This window comes from Leptonychotes weddellii, chromosome 2, assembly GCF_054177405.1.
Source record: "Leptonychotes weddellii isolate Sample4059 chromosome 2, ASM5417740v2, whole genome shotgun sequence".
In the NCBI taxonomy this organism is placed as follows: Eukaryota; Metazoa; Chordata; class Mammalia; order Carnivora; family Phocidae; genus Leptonychotes; species Leptonychotes weddellii.
Window position 1 is genome coordinate 93,605,671 of NC_138370.1, and position 18,914 is coordinate 93,624,584.

Here is an 18,914-nt window from a genome sequence, read left to right on the forward strand (position 1 = left end):
ACCTAATTCAAGTCATCTGTGAGATGTGCATGATCTTCCCTCAGTCTGGAGGGTTTGCCCCACCTTACATTTTAAATATGTAAAACCTACTCGATTTCCTAATCATGTCTTTTTGTACTGTTTTTACAGTAAAAAATATTATAGCAGCACTAAAGGGATTTTTCAAAAAACAAAAACCAAAAACTCTCCAAATACAACTGATTTCAGTTTTGTGTATTTCTGCCCTTTTGTTATTTATATTGATGTATCCATTTAATGTTTAATTCTCAGGCTATGAGATAAATAACACCCCCACCCACCCCCGGCGAAATGCTGTTCCCAAAGGAAGGTGTTTCCGGAGCACCACTGCCTTATAAATGAGAACTGAAACGGGAGAATCCTGCCCGGTGGGCCTCGCTGCCTTACCAATCCCTGGTTACCCTCTCCTCATTTCCTCCCAGCCCCGAAGTTGCTATTTTTTTATTTGCTAACGATCCCAAAACTAAATATAAATCTTTGTCTTTCTCCTTTTGCATAACAAAAACAAAAGTTTTTTGAGGGCAAGGACAAACTCTTCATCTCAGTGCTTAAAACAGTGCTGGGGCATAATAGCATATTTGTCACTAAGTAAAAACTACAAGGAAAAGAGCAATTTGTGTCCTTTTTGGCTTCAAATCCCATGTCATCTCTTCAATAATCTTATCTCCTGAAATCACAGATTAAGTGATAAAGAAGAATAAATCACTGTTGCCACATTTAACACTTGTACATTTTATTTAATTAAATCAGCCATTGTACACATTGCAGCTATGTATTGTTAGTGTTGTATTTTTTTTTTCCATTAACTAATACATGCCCTCATAGATATATTCAATTAGTGTTATCACCATGGGAACAAGATGCTGATTCATCAACTGAAAATTCACTTCTTCTCACAGTATTCAAGTTTTTTGATTACACAGCAAAAATCAAAAATCAAAAAAAGGTGAATAACCATTATGTTGTTACACAGACATCATCTGCACTGCAAATAACACAACAGAAATGCTTTTCTTGAGCTCCAGTGAAGGTTTTGACAAGAAGGCCATGGTGTGTCTCAAAAAGTTTCACCATGAGCCTCTCTCATTTTGGCTGCCAAAGAAAGCTTTATTTCCTATCCAACTGCCAGAAAGTGCTAGCATTTGAGGCTTTAAGAGATTTGGCTTGTGGGAAACCTCCCTCCCAGGAAATTTTCTCCCTTGGCAACATTGCTTGAAATGATGAAGTGCCATTGTTTGTCACATTTGTTTTTGACATTCGGAGCAATGAGTCATTTTTGCACAACAGGAAAAGACCAGATAGAATTGGAAAATGTTCAATCCCTGGAGGATAGACTTTTTTTTTTTTTTAAATTTCATCTTCATTGAATATACTTTTCTTTAACAAATAACTGATTCGAAATGTATATTGTTTATATGAATATATTTGTGAATATATATATATGTTAAAATGCTACACAGCTTCAACCACTAGAGGAATAAGGAATAGGACATGGAAATCACTCAGATGATTAAAGTTCCTTCTCTGAAACAAACAAAAAAGTGCACAAATGCACTTAAGAGTTTCCAAGGGAGTTTGGATTTCAAATAAATAAATCAAAAATTTTAACCAAAACCAAATTTGTAAGGATTTCTCAACCTTGTCTGCAAGCTAAAAAACAGACCTAGCAGAAAGTGAAAAGTGCTTGCTCAGGGTCAAAAGAATGAAAACCATCAGTGTGATTAGAAGAGGAGTTTTGACTGTGGTTTTGATTTTTAAATGCTACATGCAGGTATTAGAGAAGATATAAACCCGGGGCGGGGGAGAACCACTCCAACATGGTGAAGGAGTTTAACCTTTTGCGTAGTGGGTAAATCTTGTTTCCAATGAATTATCTACAGTGCAGTGGCCAGAAGAAAGTACCACCAATAAGACAGCGTGGTTTGCTAAAGCAGCAATGAAAACTGGAAAACTACAGTAGTTATAGCTTTTAAAATACCCTGCCAATGTGTCCAAAATCTAAAAGACCTGAAGATGCTAGAATGCCACAGGATGTGGCTGCTAGCAGCTGAATACCTCATTGTTTTGTTCCTTTTGCCTACTGCTCCCCCCTTCTCCCCTCCCTCGTGTGGCTGTTGGAGAATCATAAATCAAGGCTGGCCAGCACCAGCATTAAGTGCTTAGTTAGGATAGTTCCTTGAGGTTATTAACCCATCTTTAACTAGGAGCAATGGCTACTCTGGAAGTTCTAAGGACACGGTAGGTCTGAAGTGCTTCTTTTGCGGTAGAACTGTATTATCATTCGATTGTGTTAGCAATATCTTAATTAACCATTGTTCAGCAATTTCTAGAGGCCTTTTATTCCATGATGCCCAGTGTAGTTATGATAGGCAGTGGTTTTAATTTTAATATGTTGTTCATCTGAGCATTTGAGCTATATACATGGTACAAGGATATCCCTCGGGAGGACTCCTAGGTATCATCACTTGAAGAGGTCTGTAGGTGAAGTTCTTCTGATCGATGGATTTTCATGGAGTTTGTTCAGGAGCAAAGAACGATGGAGGTGGCCAGTTCTCAATTTAGCACAGACACAACAAAGTAGTGGATACAGCATCCAGACTGAAGGATGCTATCTTTGGTCACAAATTAGCTTACAGTTAAAGAGGACGGGGGGAAAAACTGAAACAGAATGCAGTGTGTATTTGCTAAAAGTGGAAGTGTCAGGGTATCCCATTAGGCCGGGTAGGTCACTCTGCTAATGAAACGGGAAGTTGCATATTGAGTGAATGTGTGGTTTCTGGTGTGAGGACTGGGCAGCCCCTCATTTGGCCTCTTGCTTTGAGTCCTCCTTGCAGAAATGCCGAAGGAGTTGCTGGAGGTCGCGCTGGAGGTCATCTTGGTCTAGTGCTTCTGGTACATCCTCCAGGTGCTCCAAGTAAATGCGTTTTCCATGCTGATCCTTCACCACAGCCCTCTTCTGTGTACTGGCTTTACTCATTGTTGTCCTGGAGGAAAGCAGACAAGAGAGATTTATACTTTCTTCACTAAAGCACAGCCACCATCTTCGGAATGGGGGTAAATAACCATGACATGAAAGTACTTTACTGTCATACCTCTGGATACTTCTACACTAGCCATCTTTCCACATCTTTCTTTTAAACGTGGCCGCTCCTATCTGACATGAGTCATGAAATGTTTTAAAGTGTTTCAGAACAAAGAATATCTTTTAAAAACTTTAAGAACTATTTCAGATAAATAAAACCATGCTTTAATACGATTCTCTCCAAAAGAAACCATATAATCATTCATGTTTTGTTTAAGGTGCACTGATTTGAAAGAGTTTGGCTCGGGACTCCTGCGTGGCGCAGTTGGTTGGGCATCCAACTCTTCATTTTGGCTCAGGTTGTGATCTTGGAGTTGTGGGATCAAGCCCCGCATTGGGCTCCACACTCAGCAGGGATCTGTTTGAGAATCTCTCTCCCTCCTTCTGCCCCTTCTGCTCGTTCTCTCTCTCTCTTTCTAAAATAAATAAATCTTAAAAAGAAAGACGAAAGAAAGAAAGAAAGAAAGAGAGAGAGAGAGAAAGAAAGAAAGAAAGAAAGAAAGAAAGAAAGAAAGAAAGAAAGAAAGAAAGAAAGAGAAAGAAAGAAAGAAAGAGAGAAAGAGCTCGGCTCATCCTGAAACAGGGATTCCATATGTACCTTTTGACAGGCTGAGAAAAATAGTTTTTGATTTTTTTAAACACCTTAGCTGCCAGCTTAATCCTTAGAGTTGCATCCTGTTCTAGGAAAACTTTTCCATGAGACACAGATCTTTAAAAACTGGAATCTCATTCTATCAGCCTAGAGGAAGGTGACTACCAGTGAAAGATGAGGGTCTGCCCAGGTGTCAAAACTTCATCTAGAGATGGTGGGGAAGAGAGAGGAAAGAGAAAGAATACCGAGAGACAAATTCTTCCTCCATCTGCTCAGATCTCCATGAACTTCGCCCATTTTTGGTCTTCTATGCCATTGAATAGTCTGCTGCTTTCTTGGCTCCCTCCTGAATAGTGATTAGTCGACAAAAGGGGTTCTGATGTTCTGTGATATTTTGTACTACCATTTTCCCGTCTCCCTACTTGAAAATGATTATGCTGTAATTTGTACACCCTCTCTTCTTCTCACTACTTCTAAATATAATTACTCATTCTGTAAATATGTGGTGAACATTTTTATGTGCCAGGCACTATTATTATAATGAATAAGGAAAATGAATCTCAGAGATTTTAAGCAATGCTCCAAATACAAAATAACACAGTTAGTATGAAGTGGGGCCAAGACTCCAAGATTCCAGAGCCTGAATCTGTAACCATGATGCCATGCATCTTCACTGAAAACCACGGAAGAAATGAGCAGTTTTTGTGACTTTACCCAGCAATTTTCTTATGGATTCCTAGTGTTAAGAAGCTGGAGGTTCTGTCCTTATCATTATTCTACCTTCTAACACTGCCATGCATTGAAGATCATCCTGATTTTTTTTTTAAAGACTTCTATTAGCCAAAATACTTTCAGCTTTCTTTTGGGCTCCTTCCTTCTTGTCTCATGTTCTCTTGTTCTCTTCCTTCCTTTGATACCACATGAATTATTTTGTATCTGAAAGCAAACTTAAATTTGTTCCTTTTTTTAAAAAAAATATTTATTTATTTATTTATTTGAGAGAGAGAGTTGGGGGAAGAGAAAGGGAGAAAGAATCCTCAAGCAGATTCCCTGCTGAGCATGGAGCCCAATGCAGGGCTCAATCCCAGGACCCTGAGATCATGACCTGAGTCAGAGGCTTAACTGACTGAGCCACCGAGGCACACTAAATTTGTTCCTCTTAATAAGAACGTCAAATTTGGTTCCAATGATTGAAACCAGATCATATTTTTCTAACTATTCAGCACCCATATTTTTCTTCTCCCAAAAGGCAAATATCTGATTATTTCTGCCAAGAGCTAAGAGAAGCCTTCATTATTTGGTGTGTGTGGGGGGGGCGGGCAATAAGCTTCTATCACAGGGCAAACCCTGATATTTTGTGCAGATATGTGTAGATGAATGTGTTTATGAGTATGCATATGCATATAACTCAAGCAGTGGAATGAATCTACTCATATGTAGATCAGGGGGGCAGTGGGTATGATAAAATGTCTTCGTACAAGATAAAAGTGTTATACATGACAAATACATTCCAGAACTAAATAGCTATAGAATTTAATTGAGTTGTCTATATCCCTGGCTTCAAATTCACCAGCTATAACTGAGAACTTTGGATTAACTGGTCTCTAAATGTATTCCAGTTTAAAGATCTCATGATGCTAGGGTGTGTACATGGTTTATGTGGTTTTGTCTGAGTAACTGAATAAAAGACTTAAAAGTTCAGAGTATAAAAGGCACTTTATCCTTAATTTACGTAGCATTTTTTAAAGTTCTCTGAGCAATTACACCCTTAAATTCTTAGCTGCTGCTGTTGTTTCCATGTGATTGGAGGGCGGATTTGTGACAGAACCTTTAATTCACTGTTCCTAATTATTATGTTCTACAGGCTAAAAATAGCTTTGTAGAGTACTATAAATGACAATCTTTTTCTTCTTCACAATGAAGTGAAAAGCACAATAGTAACTTGAATTTCCATTGTGTCTTTTCCCTGAGAAGTGGAGGGCACTTGATTAGCATGGTGCTGCTAGAGGACCAAAGAGAAGGGCCAGGAGATTAGGCAAGAGGCAAGGGTTCTCAAGTTCATACATCAAATAGGTAATAGGGACAGGCTAACCAGAGAATTTCACAGCTGGTCCCCTTTCATAGGTATAAAAGTGAGCTGCTTACTGCTTTTATGACACTTTAACTTAGTAGAGTCCCTGGTTTCAGCATTGCTAGGTACATTCAGGTTTGTGGATATCAAACTCATGCTCATGTTATTTGCCATTCACATGCGGGATCATGAAACAGCTTAAAGCTTTTAGAAGGAGGTAAAAAAAAAACAACAACAAAAAACCCCCAAAAGCATGTACCACACAGTTATGATTTGCTAAGATTGAGCTGAAGGTAGCTGGTCACAAGATTAATTTGTGAACAGCTGATTAGATTCCTCTTCATATGTGCTCCAAATCTATCAACACAGTGGAAGAGCCCACCTCAGCTGGCCTCAGCAAAATGGATGACTTGTTAAAACCCAAGGAGTGATTGTGTAAACAGGTGTCTCATTCTCCTCAAGCCTTGCTATTACTTTCAAAGCATAAAGAGGACATTATAGGTATGACACACTGACAGATCTACCACTTGACAAAAGTGTACAATACAGAGAGAGTTGGAAGTTCCCAAGGGATGTTAGGGTATATGTAGGGGCTATTTTTCTTTTCTTAAAATTGGAAAAAAATTTCAGGTGTTAGTTGGCAAAGCACAACCCCATGCTAACCCAAACCTTTTAATTATTGATCCATCCTCTTTCAGGATTTCATTCTCTACTAAACTGGGGAAGTGCACTTTCATGTGGCTACCTGTATAACTCAAAGCCTGAAGAAAAAAGAAAACAGGACAAAACCCATCATAAACCATAGACTTAAAAATAATCTATTCCTGTGCTTAATCAATAGTAAGTATAAAAAGCTATACTTGAAAGGATAAATAAATACAATTTCGGGATCAAGTATAAGAATTGAGTTTTATTTAAATTTCTCCTATTTGTGAGGGACATGGACTACAATGCTTTATAAATGCTGGTAAATAACATCTGTACTGAGTGACTTTTAATCTTCTCCTCATCTCACCCTCCTTTCCCCAGTGGAGACTCTACCGATAAATGTAACGATCAGAGGCAAAATAAGCAACAAGTGAATAAGGCCCAAAGTGTACAACTCACACAATTCATCTTCTGATTATCCAAGGGCAAGATACTTTCCTTAAAAGTATTTAAATAAGGTATGCTTTTCATATCTCAATGCATTCATATATAATCTCAATGCATACTGTGGGTACAGAAGAGGACACACATGTACAATTTAACTTCAAAATGTCTCAATAGCAAAAAATGTTTTGTAGATATTTGCATATGCCCACAATCCCTTAGTCAAAACCCTTGGGGCCAGATGTGTTTCAGAATCCAGAATTTTTTCTTTTTGGATTTTAGACAGGTAATATGATATATACACTGTGTGTTCTAATATCCCAGAAGGGGTTGGGGCAGCATCCTGTAATCAATCTCATAAATATATCAAAAGCAAAGCATGTGAATATTCACTCTAGGTAGGACTAAAAACCCCTCCATGTCCTAATAGCTCCATGTCAGTTCATATTAAATTTTACTCCCAAATTAACTTGCTACTAACCTACAAGTCTTGGTTTTCAGAATTTTTGAATTTTTGAATCCTAGTAAGGGTCTGTGGATCTGTCACCGTGGACCCATTTTCTAATTACTGAAAATCAGAACTTAAATAATTATAAATGCTTATTTTATTTCTAGGTTTAAAATAAAACTGAATTTTCTTTAATGCCAATCTTTGGAAATATTTGAGAATATTAGCTAGTAAAGACAATTTGCAACCTATTTATTTCTTTCTCTTATTAATTGGGAAGTCACTTATGGGTCTTCCAAGCAAGACGTACAATCATGGCCTAATTCCAGAGATTCTGATTCTGATTCAGCTGAAGTGAATCCAGGTCATCTAGATTTTTAAAAGCATTTAAGGTGATAACGATGAATACCACAAGTTGTGGAAACATTACCTCACTGTACAAGTTATTCACGCAGGAATTCTACTCTCTTGAATTATTCTGCACCCTTCCACGAATACATATATGGAATGACATAATGATAAACCATTTTCTTTTTAAACACAAAGCAAACATAAAATACACATACACAACACGAAAACACAAAAGTGATAATGCTTCTATACCTCTTCAAAGTCATCTTTGGCTGAAGGAAGATCAGTGGCTAAACTAGAATCACCCAGATGTTTCTCCATCCTCTCTCCATGTACCATAGTTGTTTTAACAACTTTGCTGACTCTACGGCCTTCCACTGGTTCAGCCTGAAATTGTGAGGTACTGGACAAAATGCTGGGCTCAGACAAAGTTACCTAATGGATGAAGGACACATGATACACGGTTTCTGACTGCCACAAGGTCACAGTGATGAATTTTTCTATGTAAAAAAACCAAAACCCTACACTGGTTTATACCAGTCTTCCAGAAAACAGTATTTTGGAAAAGAGAAGCAGTTACAAAAAGAAAGAAAAAGCCTGTAATCAGTTGGTAATGCCTCTGTCATGAACTCCATGTACACAGGACCAAACCAACCACTCATGAGTCACGTGAACAAAAAACCATCAGGAAGTATTGTGAATAAGAACCGATTGCTCAGTGCAATGCGGACATAACAGCCTATTGATGAACCCTTCCTCCACGTTTAAATGGTTTTGGCATTATGAAGATGAAATTAATCCCCAAAGGAGAAACTCTCAAAGATATGACAAACCAAAGCAGTAGATTTCTGGAGAAACTTTGTGCATAATAACAACATTTTGAGGATGTGAATGAATGCAAAACAGTGAGGATGTCACAAATTATATGTCATAGAGAGCAAACATTCCTCAAAGAGAGTAGAATGGAAAGAAAGAAAACTATAGATCAGGGAGTTTCTGGACCCTGGCTTTAGTGACTCTGAAATGCACAAGGTTAAATATCAAATATTGATCGACAGGGCCCTACAGAGGCTGCCACGCTGCCCAGGACACAATTGTGCGGGGGCTTCCTGTGACATACTGTTTGCCAGCCAATGGGATCCTGGCCTTTTAAAATTTGACTTTTGGATTTCTGTTGTACGTATGCAACCATAATAGAAAACAGAAATAAGAAGGACCAAACAGAGATCACGAGTATAAAATGGCTACAGATCTCCTCGGTGGTTGTTTTAAAATGCCACAAAATCATGAAGAAAAAAATGAATGTGTAAACTGAAAGCAGGGTGCCAGATAAGGGGGAGCAGTGGGGCCAATGTGGGTAAACAGTCACACCCACCTCTTCCGACTCCATTTCACACTTCTCCGTAAAATCAGGTTGGAGAAGCAGATGATCTTACCTCTGACTGTTCGGTGTCACTCTTTAATACAATGCGCTTCATGACTTTGGAATAGCCATCTCCTTCCTCAATGCTGATGGGTCCCTGGGCCGTTCCCTGCATTGTAACCTCCTCTTTCTCTGTGCCATCAGAGGATACGTACCGCCTAATGATTTTCCTAGTGACCTGAAAGATATTTTATTCATGGATCTTGTTTTTGAGCGGCAGCACTGAGGGACAGATACGTTTTAAGCAGGAGGTTCGAAATCAACCATGTTAGGATAGTACCTTCTTGACCACAGTGTGTCCCTGCTCATCAATGTATTCTTCTTCTGTGACTGTTTCCGGGGGTATGTCAGGCATATCATCTCCCTAAATGGTTGAGAAAAAAGGGTCACTTCAGTGTTTGGCAACAATTCTGAGAAACTCCTCCCAAGGGCTTATAAGGTGAGCCATGTTAGAAAATGAAGGAAGCTACTGGGAAGCACTGTGGAGATGCCAAGTCCTGCCGAGTAGTATGTTTAAAAGAAAGAAAGAAAGAAAGAAAAAGAAAAGGTGGGTAATAACATGCTTAGGAGAACTGGACCACAGTTAGGTATAAAACAAACGCACAAACAAAAACGGACAAGCGAGGTGAGGTGGGCGGAAGGAGGAAGCGCTCTTGCTCTTGCTGTTCGTTCTCTTGGAGGCGGGCTGCCACCGTCATCACCGCTGCATTGTTTTTAACAAACCAAACTTAGGAGAGTTGGGATCTGCTTTTGAATGGCCATGCACTACCTAAAGAGCATGCCAAGCCCTCACTGCTCCAGGTCCATGACTCTCTACAGGTTATGGGGACAGAAGTGTCCCGGACGTGCAGTAAGGTAACAGCTGGTACCTGAATAATCACTCGTCGGCGGACAACCCTGGTAGTTACCATCGCCTCCTCATCTGAGCTGGTCTCCAGCTCACCTAATTCCTCTGTCAGCTCCTGGTGGAAGCATGGAAGCATTGTTTTGTTTAACATGCTAAGGAATGTCTTCACTACTGGTTTCTGCTTTAGTTCACACTTGGTTTCTGAAAGTCTCATTCCTGGAGGCTTTGGTGGAAAAGCCAGCAGGGCAAACAGGTGTGTGTCTGTCTCACACTTCGATAAGAATATAGTTTTTTTGTTCAATGACTGAAAAAAAAATTCTGGAATTCTGAAAGCTGTCTGAGTGCCCATCTGTCAAAATCTGTCAGAAGAAATATGCAGCTTGTCCACATCACTTCTTGGACTTAAAGTCCTGATAAATGACCAGATGTAAACACAGAACTTAAGTAGCACAAAAAACATTGATAAGCCATTGACACTCAGGCTTTAGGCTTGGAATGATTAACCCACAGGTAGAGAAATAACTTATGCCTGTAGCAGAACTTTCTGCTAAAACAGTTTCCGAATAGCTGTTATCTAGCCAGAAGAGCACCTCTCTGTCACCAAAGAAGGCAGCCTATGAATAACATCAGACTCATTCTGCAGAGAAGTTAAGATGCACCGGCCAGTCTGATTTTATGGGTCTGGCCCAGAGTCAGATATGGAGCTAAAGACGTAATTTTAGATTAGAACATATATCTTGGGAGCATTCTATCACATCACTCTTTCCTAATAGGATGATTTTTTTTTTTTTTAAAGAAAACTCAATGACATTTTTTTCAACATATTTTTAAATATCTGATGTATTTCTATATGCTTTTCTGCTAAAACCTGTAAAATCTAAACCAAATTATACTTTAAATACATTCAGGAATCTGCTGCCTAGAAATATGATCAGCAAGAAAAGTGACCAAAATTGGATCCTCAAGATAGGGTCATGAGAAGTTAAGGGTCAAAATAGGAAGCATCACAGAAATAATCGGATATTCATCACGAATAAATGGAACAGACCTGTGTATAAAGTGGAGTACAGAAGGACTTATCAAAAATTTTTTATGTGCATTGAAAAAATAAATGAATTATCCAAATAACTGTTTGAAATCTATACTTCATTTAGCCAGTGGATTCTTAGGCTTCTGGGTTCAGATAGCATCTTTGAAACATTTTTACTAGAATTCATTTAAGCCAAGAACTTGGGAGATGAATCATTCTGTGCAAAGGTAAACCTAAAATAAAATTCCATTCATGGAATGAATTCATTATTTAAGATAACTGCCAAAATTGGGACACAGTTCTCACTTGCCTGAACCTCTCCTAATTCTAGTCATGATTTTAGACAAATCCTGCTAGCAGATGTCATCTTCATAGTGAAGAATAATAAATGTAGGCCTTAAGCCCACAGATAAGTTGTATCACTCGTTTCCCCAAAAAGTTTCAGTTCTTTTATATAACTCATTCTTCACTACTGAGACATATATTCATGCTTTAAAAACACTTTGATGTAGAAAATGTTTTTGAATTCTAGAAGGAAAAATATATAATTTATGTTAAATTACGTTTAATGCAAACAGATTCTGGCCCTTTTTTTGCGTGTGCATTAGAATCATCTAGGGAGCTATTTAAAATGCACATGCTGGGTCCCCCTTCCCTCTCTGAGGTTCATTTCGATTCAGGAGCTCTGAGGAGGGCTCAAATCCCCGCCGTTAATGCTGAGGAATATGAACAGTTTAGAATACACTTTGAGAATAAATGGCTTAAATGAATTTCTAAGATGGTCTCCACGCTTCTTCGCAACATCAAAACGCACGTAATGACAAAGGAAACAGTGTGACTGATGTCAGCTCCTACCCCTGTCAGGGATTCTGACATTCTGAATCAGCAGTAAGTTTAGGTACCAGGTCCTCTGTCAAAGTCATTCTTAAAATAGACATAAGGAGGTCTATTTTGGAAATAACCTTTCCTTTAACGAGAAAAATTTGTCCGGGGAGGTAAACCCCACTGGATATCTACAGTCTGTCTGCCTGCTCGTCACCTGCCAGCACGGACAGATCTAACCAGAGTCTGGCTCCCACATGGTCCCATGGCCGGCACTTACCTGAGGCCCTGTGAGTCCCTCTCACTAGTCTGCACGCCCACGGTTATCAATTTTGAAAAGCCACATCAGGGATCTTGTTTCACCCCGGTGTTCATTTTCCTCAGCAAAAAGTTTTCCAATTGTAAAATTAGGGCTCGTGGTCAAAGAGCTAGAATTGGACTGCGTATCTTTTTTTTTTCTAGATTCTCTGGTCCCCAGGTTTAAAAGGGATTGAGGGGTTCACATGACCCAGGTTTATTTTTTTCAGAGAAAAAATAAGCCATCAGAGAAATGGAAACTGGGGAAGGTTTGTAGCTTTGCTGCCTATGGGCAAGGAAACGGAGGAGATTCTTACCTTATGGAAAGCTGCATCTTCATCGAGTCTTTCAAGGGCCTGTGGCTGGTCATCAGCAGACTCCACTATCACAAGGCTGGTTTTCTGAGAACTCTCCTCCCCGTGTTCTGGGGGCTCTTCGGGTTCTTGTATGATGGGAGAGTCTCCCTGCTCACTAGATGTTGGGGTCTGGAGGTATGGCCTCTCCTCCTCAGGAGGGGTCCTAATTTCCTCAGGGGTCTTGCTGGGAGAGCCAGATACAGCCGTAGCCTTTTGAGTCTCTGACACTTCCGTCCCTGGGGTTGTCACACTGAAATGGAAAAGCCAAGCTATACCATGAGAGCATATGCATTTCTCCTCCTGCCGAAGCAAGGGAATTAGAAGGAAAAATGGAATTTATCTCATGGTCCATGGAAGTCAAAATAACTTTTGTAAATGTGGCCAAGAAATGAAAGTTGAATAAAAATCAGATGTAAGATATCATATAGAGTTACAAATCAATGATCTAGCATTGACTGGGAAAGATGTATTCTAAAGATAAAAATTATCCCAAAATGTATTACTATTTCCTAATCTCTACAAAGTATATAAATTATAAATTCATCTTTTCTTTGATAACTCAAGGTGATCTTGAAGATTTGAGGAGGTTTATATAACAAAGATCTGTAGATAATAAGGCTTTCAAAGCAAGAATCAGTTTGGGGAAAATTTCTAGAAACCAATCTAAAAACCCCATGTTAATATCATTATCATAATTGTAAATATGGAGAGTCTTATTATACCTCTGGAAAACTGTATTACTTGATGGAAAGACCTGGTTAAAACTTTTTCTACTGATAACAGTTTGGAGTTACTCCAAGGCAATCTTTGTAACCTCATTTTCTAAGGAAGAAAATTCTCTGCTTTTTCTGTTTAACTTATTGCAAATTTCTGTCACTCCATAGATATTAAGTGCCCAAATTGATATGCCCTCTTTGCTTCCCACCTTTTCCTTTTTCTTTCTCTCTTCTTTCTGCTCTCCCCTAAAACCTAAAGGTAGTTGGTAGGTGGCTCAGTGGAAAAAGAGATGATTTTATTACCCATTTCACCCTCTTCTCAAGTTCCAGTGACCCCAGCACAAAGCTCACTTAATGACAAGAGAAATGCTATGATGTAATCTCCTGACACACTATTCTCAGATTCCAGGGCTGGGGATGCATTTGCCTTTTGCACGATCTACTTTCTTTCTCTAAATAACAAGTGCCATTTAAACAACTCTCTTTCTCCTTTGCTTCTATAAAGCCCAGAACTTGAGTTCTGAGCTGCCTGCTCTGTAGTAGCCTCCTTTAGCCAGAAGCTTTCTGGAAAACTTCCCTTTACTCCCACTCTGACCGCATCCCACCTCACTTTAATGGTCTTTCATTCTGTGTGAATAATCTGTGCTGTGTTTCCAATTGTACTGTTAGGCACCCCATCGCTTTGGTGAAATACACTGAGGGCTGTTTCCCCTATCACCTACACTCTTCACCTGTCACTGTTCACACTCTGAACGAGCTGTAGGACAACTGGCACATATCAGAGCATCACAGAGAAGTGAGGGGCAGGACTCTTAGAAGCAGTAAGAGTGAGGTCCACGTGAAATTTTATAGCTGAAACAATGCTTTCATGGGCACATCCTTGACCTGTGACCCTATGAGATGAATAGGGGGTATAAATTACTATAATTTAGAGATGTGGAAACAGAAACCAAAAGGGCTTTGGGACTTGCCCAAGGTCACAGAACTGGAAGTTGGTTCAAGCAGATCTCCCACACAATGCGGTCACAATTATGTCTCAAATCTTTTGCTCTTTGTCTGTAGTTCTGGCCCTTGTTATTGGTGGGGTTATTTGACAACAATTTCCAGCGGTATACGCCTGGCACTCTTGTCCTACTGGCTTGTTTCTTGGAATGACATTTGACAGGCTTTCTTTTGAAACTCACAAGTACTCCTGCTGACACTCAAGAGATGACTCTTCAGGCCGGTCTTGCATTTTCCCTGAGAAATCCTGTTGAACTTGCTCCTTGTGAGTTTGGGGAAAGAGCTCTGTTGCTGAGCTGTCCCCCTCAGCTTTGGGGATGTAATCCTGAAAAGTGGAATAACCAACAGAAATGTCTTCCTCTGAGACAATGGGAGGGTGATCGCAGGACTCGCTCTCTTTAGAAGCAGCTTGCTCCTCTTTCTGCTTATGCTGTGCAGTGCATAGCTCCTCCTGAAGGACTGAGAACCCTACGGGGGAGAACAATTTGAATTGAGTATTTAATCAAAGCTCACTTACATTAAATGGATATTTATTAAGTAACTATTAATGTGCCACATCCTGTGATAGATCCATGGCAACACAGCTGACTTTCAAGATGCAGATCATCTAGCGGAGCGAATCTCAGGCAAGTAAGAGTCTATTAAAACGCTGAGTGACCGGGCCACAGTGCCAGCCAATGAACGCAGGGGCACCCAACTCAGGGCTAAAGAATTAGGAAAGGAAATGCAGAGGGTGTGACATTTTAAGGCGGCCTGATGACAAGGACGCATCGACTGAGGTACTGAAGCATACACTGTAAGTGGTGAGAAGAATTAGAGCTTAAGAATAATAATAGCTAATATATTCTAAATACTGATTATGTGTCAGGCACTGTTCTAGGTGTTTTGCAAGTATTAAGTTGTATTAACAACGCTCTGAGGTGAGTACCCTCTTTATGGAGGGTCTCTCAAGCCAGGCTAAGGAATTTTATTATATCCAAGGCAATGAGGAGCCACTGAAAAATTTTTAGCAGAGAAAGGACTGACATTCATCTATTAATTTATTCACTCAACAGATCTATATCATCAGCTACGTAGTAGGTGCTGTTTAGATGTTAGACACATAGCAGTGTACAAGATAAAGTCCTCGCTGAACTTTTATTTCTGCAGATATGTATTTATGATAAATTTTCGGAGAAAAATAAACCAGGGTAAAAGTATAGAGCAAATAGGGCTAGTATTTTAGATAGATTGGTCAGGAAAGAGTCCTATTAGGAGATGATTTTGAGCAGAGGCCTGAAGTAAGTGAGAGAAAAAGGTATTGACGCTCTGAGAGAAGAACACTCTAGAGTGGAGTTAACAAAAAGTAGCAGAGCCCCAAAGCCTGAGAATGCACAGGGTACCCAGTGAAGAGCAGGGAGGAAAGGTCTCTGGGATTTATAAAAGAAGGAGAGAGATGGGAGATAGGACAAGCCTTCACCGAACAGTAAGACACACCATCATTTAAATCGAGGAAAAGAAGCCACAGAAAGAAACTGAGAAAGAATAGCCAGTAAAATAGAGGGGAAAAAAACATGAAGGGAGGGTATCATGGAAAGTGAGTGAAGAAAACATTTTAAGAAGAGATTAATTTTTTTGGTCAAATGTTACGAAGGGGCACATGAGGTGAAGACTGAAAAATTACTCACTGTATTTGGCAATGAGGAAATACTTGGTGAATTTTATGAGATTGTTTTCTGTTGGGTGGTGATGACAAAAGACTGACTGGCATGGATTCTAGAGACAGTTCTAGAGAGAACAGGAAGACCTGAAGCAGATACAGGAAATTTAGACTATATTTTTGAAGAGATTTTCTATAAAATGAATGGAGAAACAGAACAATCATACAGGGAGGAATATGGAGTGAAAGGAGTTGCTTTGTGTAGTTTTTAAAGATGGGCTCTATTAAAGCATGTTTTCGTGCTGTTGAGCATGGTCTAGTTGTAGGATGCCACAGAGGACAACTACAGCAGTGAGGTCCTTAATTGGATAAAAAGGGATGAGATCCAGGACAAAAGAAGAGATGATGATTTTAGCAAAGACATTTCATAGCAGAGGGAAGGAAGAGTATAGGCACTGAGATGCACTTAGGTTGGTAGATTTTGTGAAAGAATATGGACATTTGCTTCAGACGATTCTTATTTTTTCTAAGAAATATGAAGCTTGGTCATCAGCTTTGAATGAGGAGAAGAGAAAAATGTTGGAGGCTGGAAAGAAGAAGAGAATTCTCGGTATAAAATAGAGATGAGAGAGAAGAAGAAAGAGAGTGAATGAGCATGTGAATAAATGAGAATGGATTAGAGAAACTTTAGTGCTGAAAAGGTGGTAGGGCCAATGGCTGGAGGTCCCGGTGGGTTTGAAGAATTGTTGGTGTGGAAGCAAAAGAGGAAGTAAGCGTAATGCTTCAAGTTAGGACACAGGAGTAGTATAGTCAGTGGTAATGATACAGTCTTGGTTGTGAGCACTGAAATGGGTAGCTACCGTAGAATACAAGGCACAAGTATCAGAAGTGCCATCCAGGAACTAAGGCAAGGGCACTGGATAGGTCATCCATGTTGTTATGACTGAGTGTTTCTATCCCCTTAAAATTCATATGATGCAACCTAATCCCTATGTGGTAATAGTTGGAGGTGGTGCCTTTGGGCTGTAACTAGGTCATGACGGTAGAGCCCTCAGGAACGAGATTAATGCCCTGATAAGAAAAGGCCGAAGAGCTCTCTAGCTAGCTCTCTTTCCCCCATGTGCCGACACAGCAAGAAGACAGCCATCTGTAATCCAGAGGAGGGCCCTTGCCAGATCCTATGCTGTCATCCTGATCTCTGACTTCCATTCTCTGGAACTGTGAGAAATAAATTTCTCTTGTTTAAGCCACCGAGTTCATGGCATTTTGTTATAGCAGTCCCAAATGGTTAGGACAATGGTGAAATAACCAAGAATGAGCAGTATGGGTACCTATAAAATGAGAAAAATGTGTGATCACCGAAGTCCATAGACCACCCTCTAAAAAAAGGGAAGATTTGGTCCAGTTGCCCGACTTAACCACAGCTACAACACACCCACACACCCCAGTTGTCTGACCTTCACTATGATCCAGTGCAATCGTCTGTTCAATTTCTGCATAGCTATGACTGATGCGCTCTTGGAGAGGCTCTGTGCTGGCCTCCATGAGATGAACAATATCCATTCGGTTGATCTTGGTGAGACATTCAATGAGATTGGTATCTGGGATATTAGAGAAAATGCATTTATTACATTTGAGGGGTACTCTTTTTAAGACCTCTTTCGTTTAGTTGCCTTACTAAAATTTGATATTTGTATAGGAAACAAAGCTTAATTAAAGGTCTTTGTAAAAAAATAAGCAAATAGGAAAGATATATGCATAAAAAGGTGGGACAGCATAGGCATCGGCCCTAAAAGTAGAGTTGCCAGATATTATATAGGACACTGTCAAATTTGAATTTCAGATAAAACAAGCAAACAAATTTTCAAGTATAAGTGTATCCCAAATATCACATGGAGTGTACTTGTACTAAAAAACTATTTGTTGGGGTGCCTGGGTGGCTCGGTCGTTAAGCAGCTGCCTTCGGCCCAGGTCATGATCCCAGGGTCCTGGGAATGAGCCCCACGTAGGGCTCCTGGCTCAGCGGGGAGCCTGCCTCTCCCTCTCCCACTCCCCCTGCTTGTGTTTCTGCTCTCGCTATCTCTCTCTGCAAATAAATAAATAATATCTTAAAAAAAATAAAATCAAAAACTATTTGTTGATTCTCTGAAATTTAACTGGGTGCCCTCTAGTTTTATTTGCCAAATCTGGCAATCCTACCTAGAAGAATGGCAAGAGAAGAAAGGGCAAATGTAGACTGGATGTAAATAAAGGAGGCCTATAGGTAGATCTTCAGAGAGACATAAAAGGAAATAGCAAATTTAGACTAGCTGAAGAATGAGACGAAGTAATGGTCTTTATCACTTCTCATTTGATTTGATGTGGTCAGAATATTATATACAAATCATTATAAAGAATATCTACATGACATCTTTCCCTCATTTACGTTATTTAGGAGTAAAGGAAGTAGGAACTGAAGGCAATGCGCTGCCAATAAAACAATGACAAACTAACGGTGTCCACTCTCAATATTTTGAAAATTTTAGGACTTTAATAACGTTGCTGTTAGCAGCCAGGGTTTCCCCTAATTGACAATGTTCATGGGAATATAGTGTAAGAATTGTTATGCAAGATGCATATTTTAGAAATGTCATAGCTTGTTCTCATTTGCTTGCAGCAGTATTTCAGATTGATGGCATTCGTTATTTTATTGTTTTACTGAATTTGCAGGAAAGGGCTTGTTGAGCAAGACTTACAGCTCAACCTTTAGCCTAATGCTTTTCACACAGAGCTCCCCACCTACCTGTAGCTTGCCTGCCATCCCTTTCTAGCCAGTACTTCAATAGTGCATGGCTCTGGTCTTGGAGGGAGTTAGGGTTCTCAATTCGAATTTGATGAATCTGCTCCTCAGTGAAATCCAGTTCTCTTGCTAATTCTAGAAAGGAAAATATGACTCCATAAACACCTGAACTTCGAAGTTTGAGTCTCCACACCTGGCTCTGTGATTTTGTAAATGATGCATTCTTTGTATTGCTGTAATAGGGTTCATTTTCCCCCCTCCGTATTAGAAGTAACTCTCAAGATGCCTTTGTTCTTCTAGCCCTAATTGTGGATGTTCTCCTTAAAACTGGGTATAGAATTGATCACGT

General features: G+C 39.6%; 1 protein-coding gene across 16 annotated transcripts in view; it reads right to left on the minus strand.

Annotated features, from left to right (window-relative positions):
* Window positions 1-730: 730 nt before the first annotated feature.
* The window catches only part of ANK2 (ankyrin 2), a 212,701-nt gene continuing 194,517 nt past the window's right edge, over window positions 731-18,914 (minus strand). For 11 of the 16 annotated variants that reach the window (XM_081811962.1, XM_081811955.1, XM_081811963.1 and 8 more), the window contains 9 exons: window positions 18,569-18,700; window positions 17,244-17,387; window positions 14,330-14,615; window positions 12,391-12,679; window positions 9,358-9,441; window positions 9,091-9,255; window positions 7,907-8,089; window positions 6,433-6,524; window positions 731-3,002 (listed from right to left, as the gene is read on the minus strand). In XM_081811962.1, the coding sequence (XP_081668088.1) occupies window positions 2,819-3,002; window positions 6,433-6,524; window positions 7,907-8,089; window positions 9,091-9,255; window positions 9,358-9,441; window positions 12,391-12,679; window positions 14,330-14,615; window positions 17,244-17,387; window positions 18,569-18,700 (1,559 nt within the window). In that variant the 3' untranslated portion in view covers window positions 731-2,818. Of the gene's footprint in view, window positions 3,003-6,432; window positions 6,525-7,906; window positions 8,090-9,090; window positions 9,256-9,357; window positions 9,442-9,946; window positions 10,040-12,390; window positions 12,680-14,329; window positions 14,616-17,243; window positions 17,388-18,568; window positions 18,701-18,914 lie in introns of all 16 variants that reach the window. The other 5 variants (XM_081811969.1, XM_081811970.1, XM_081811956.1 and 2 more) reach the window with 1 other exon arrangement.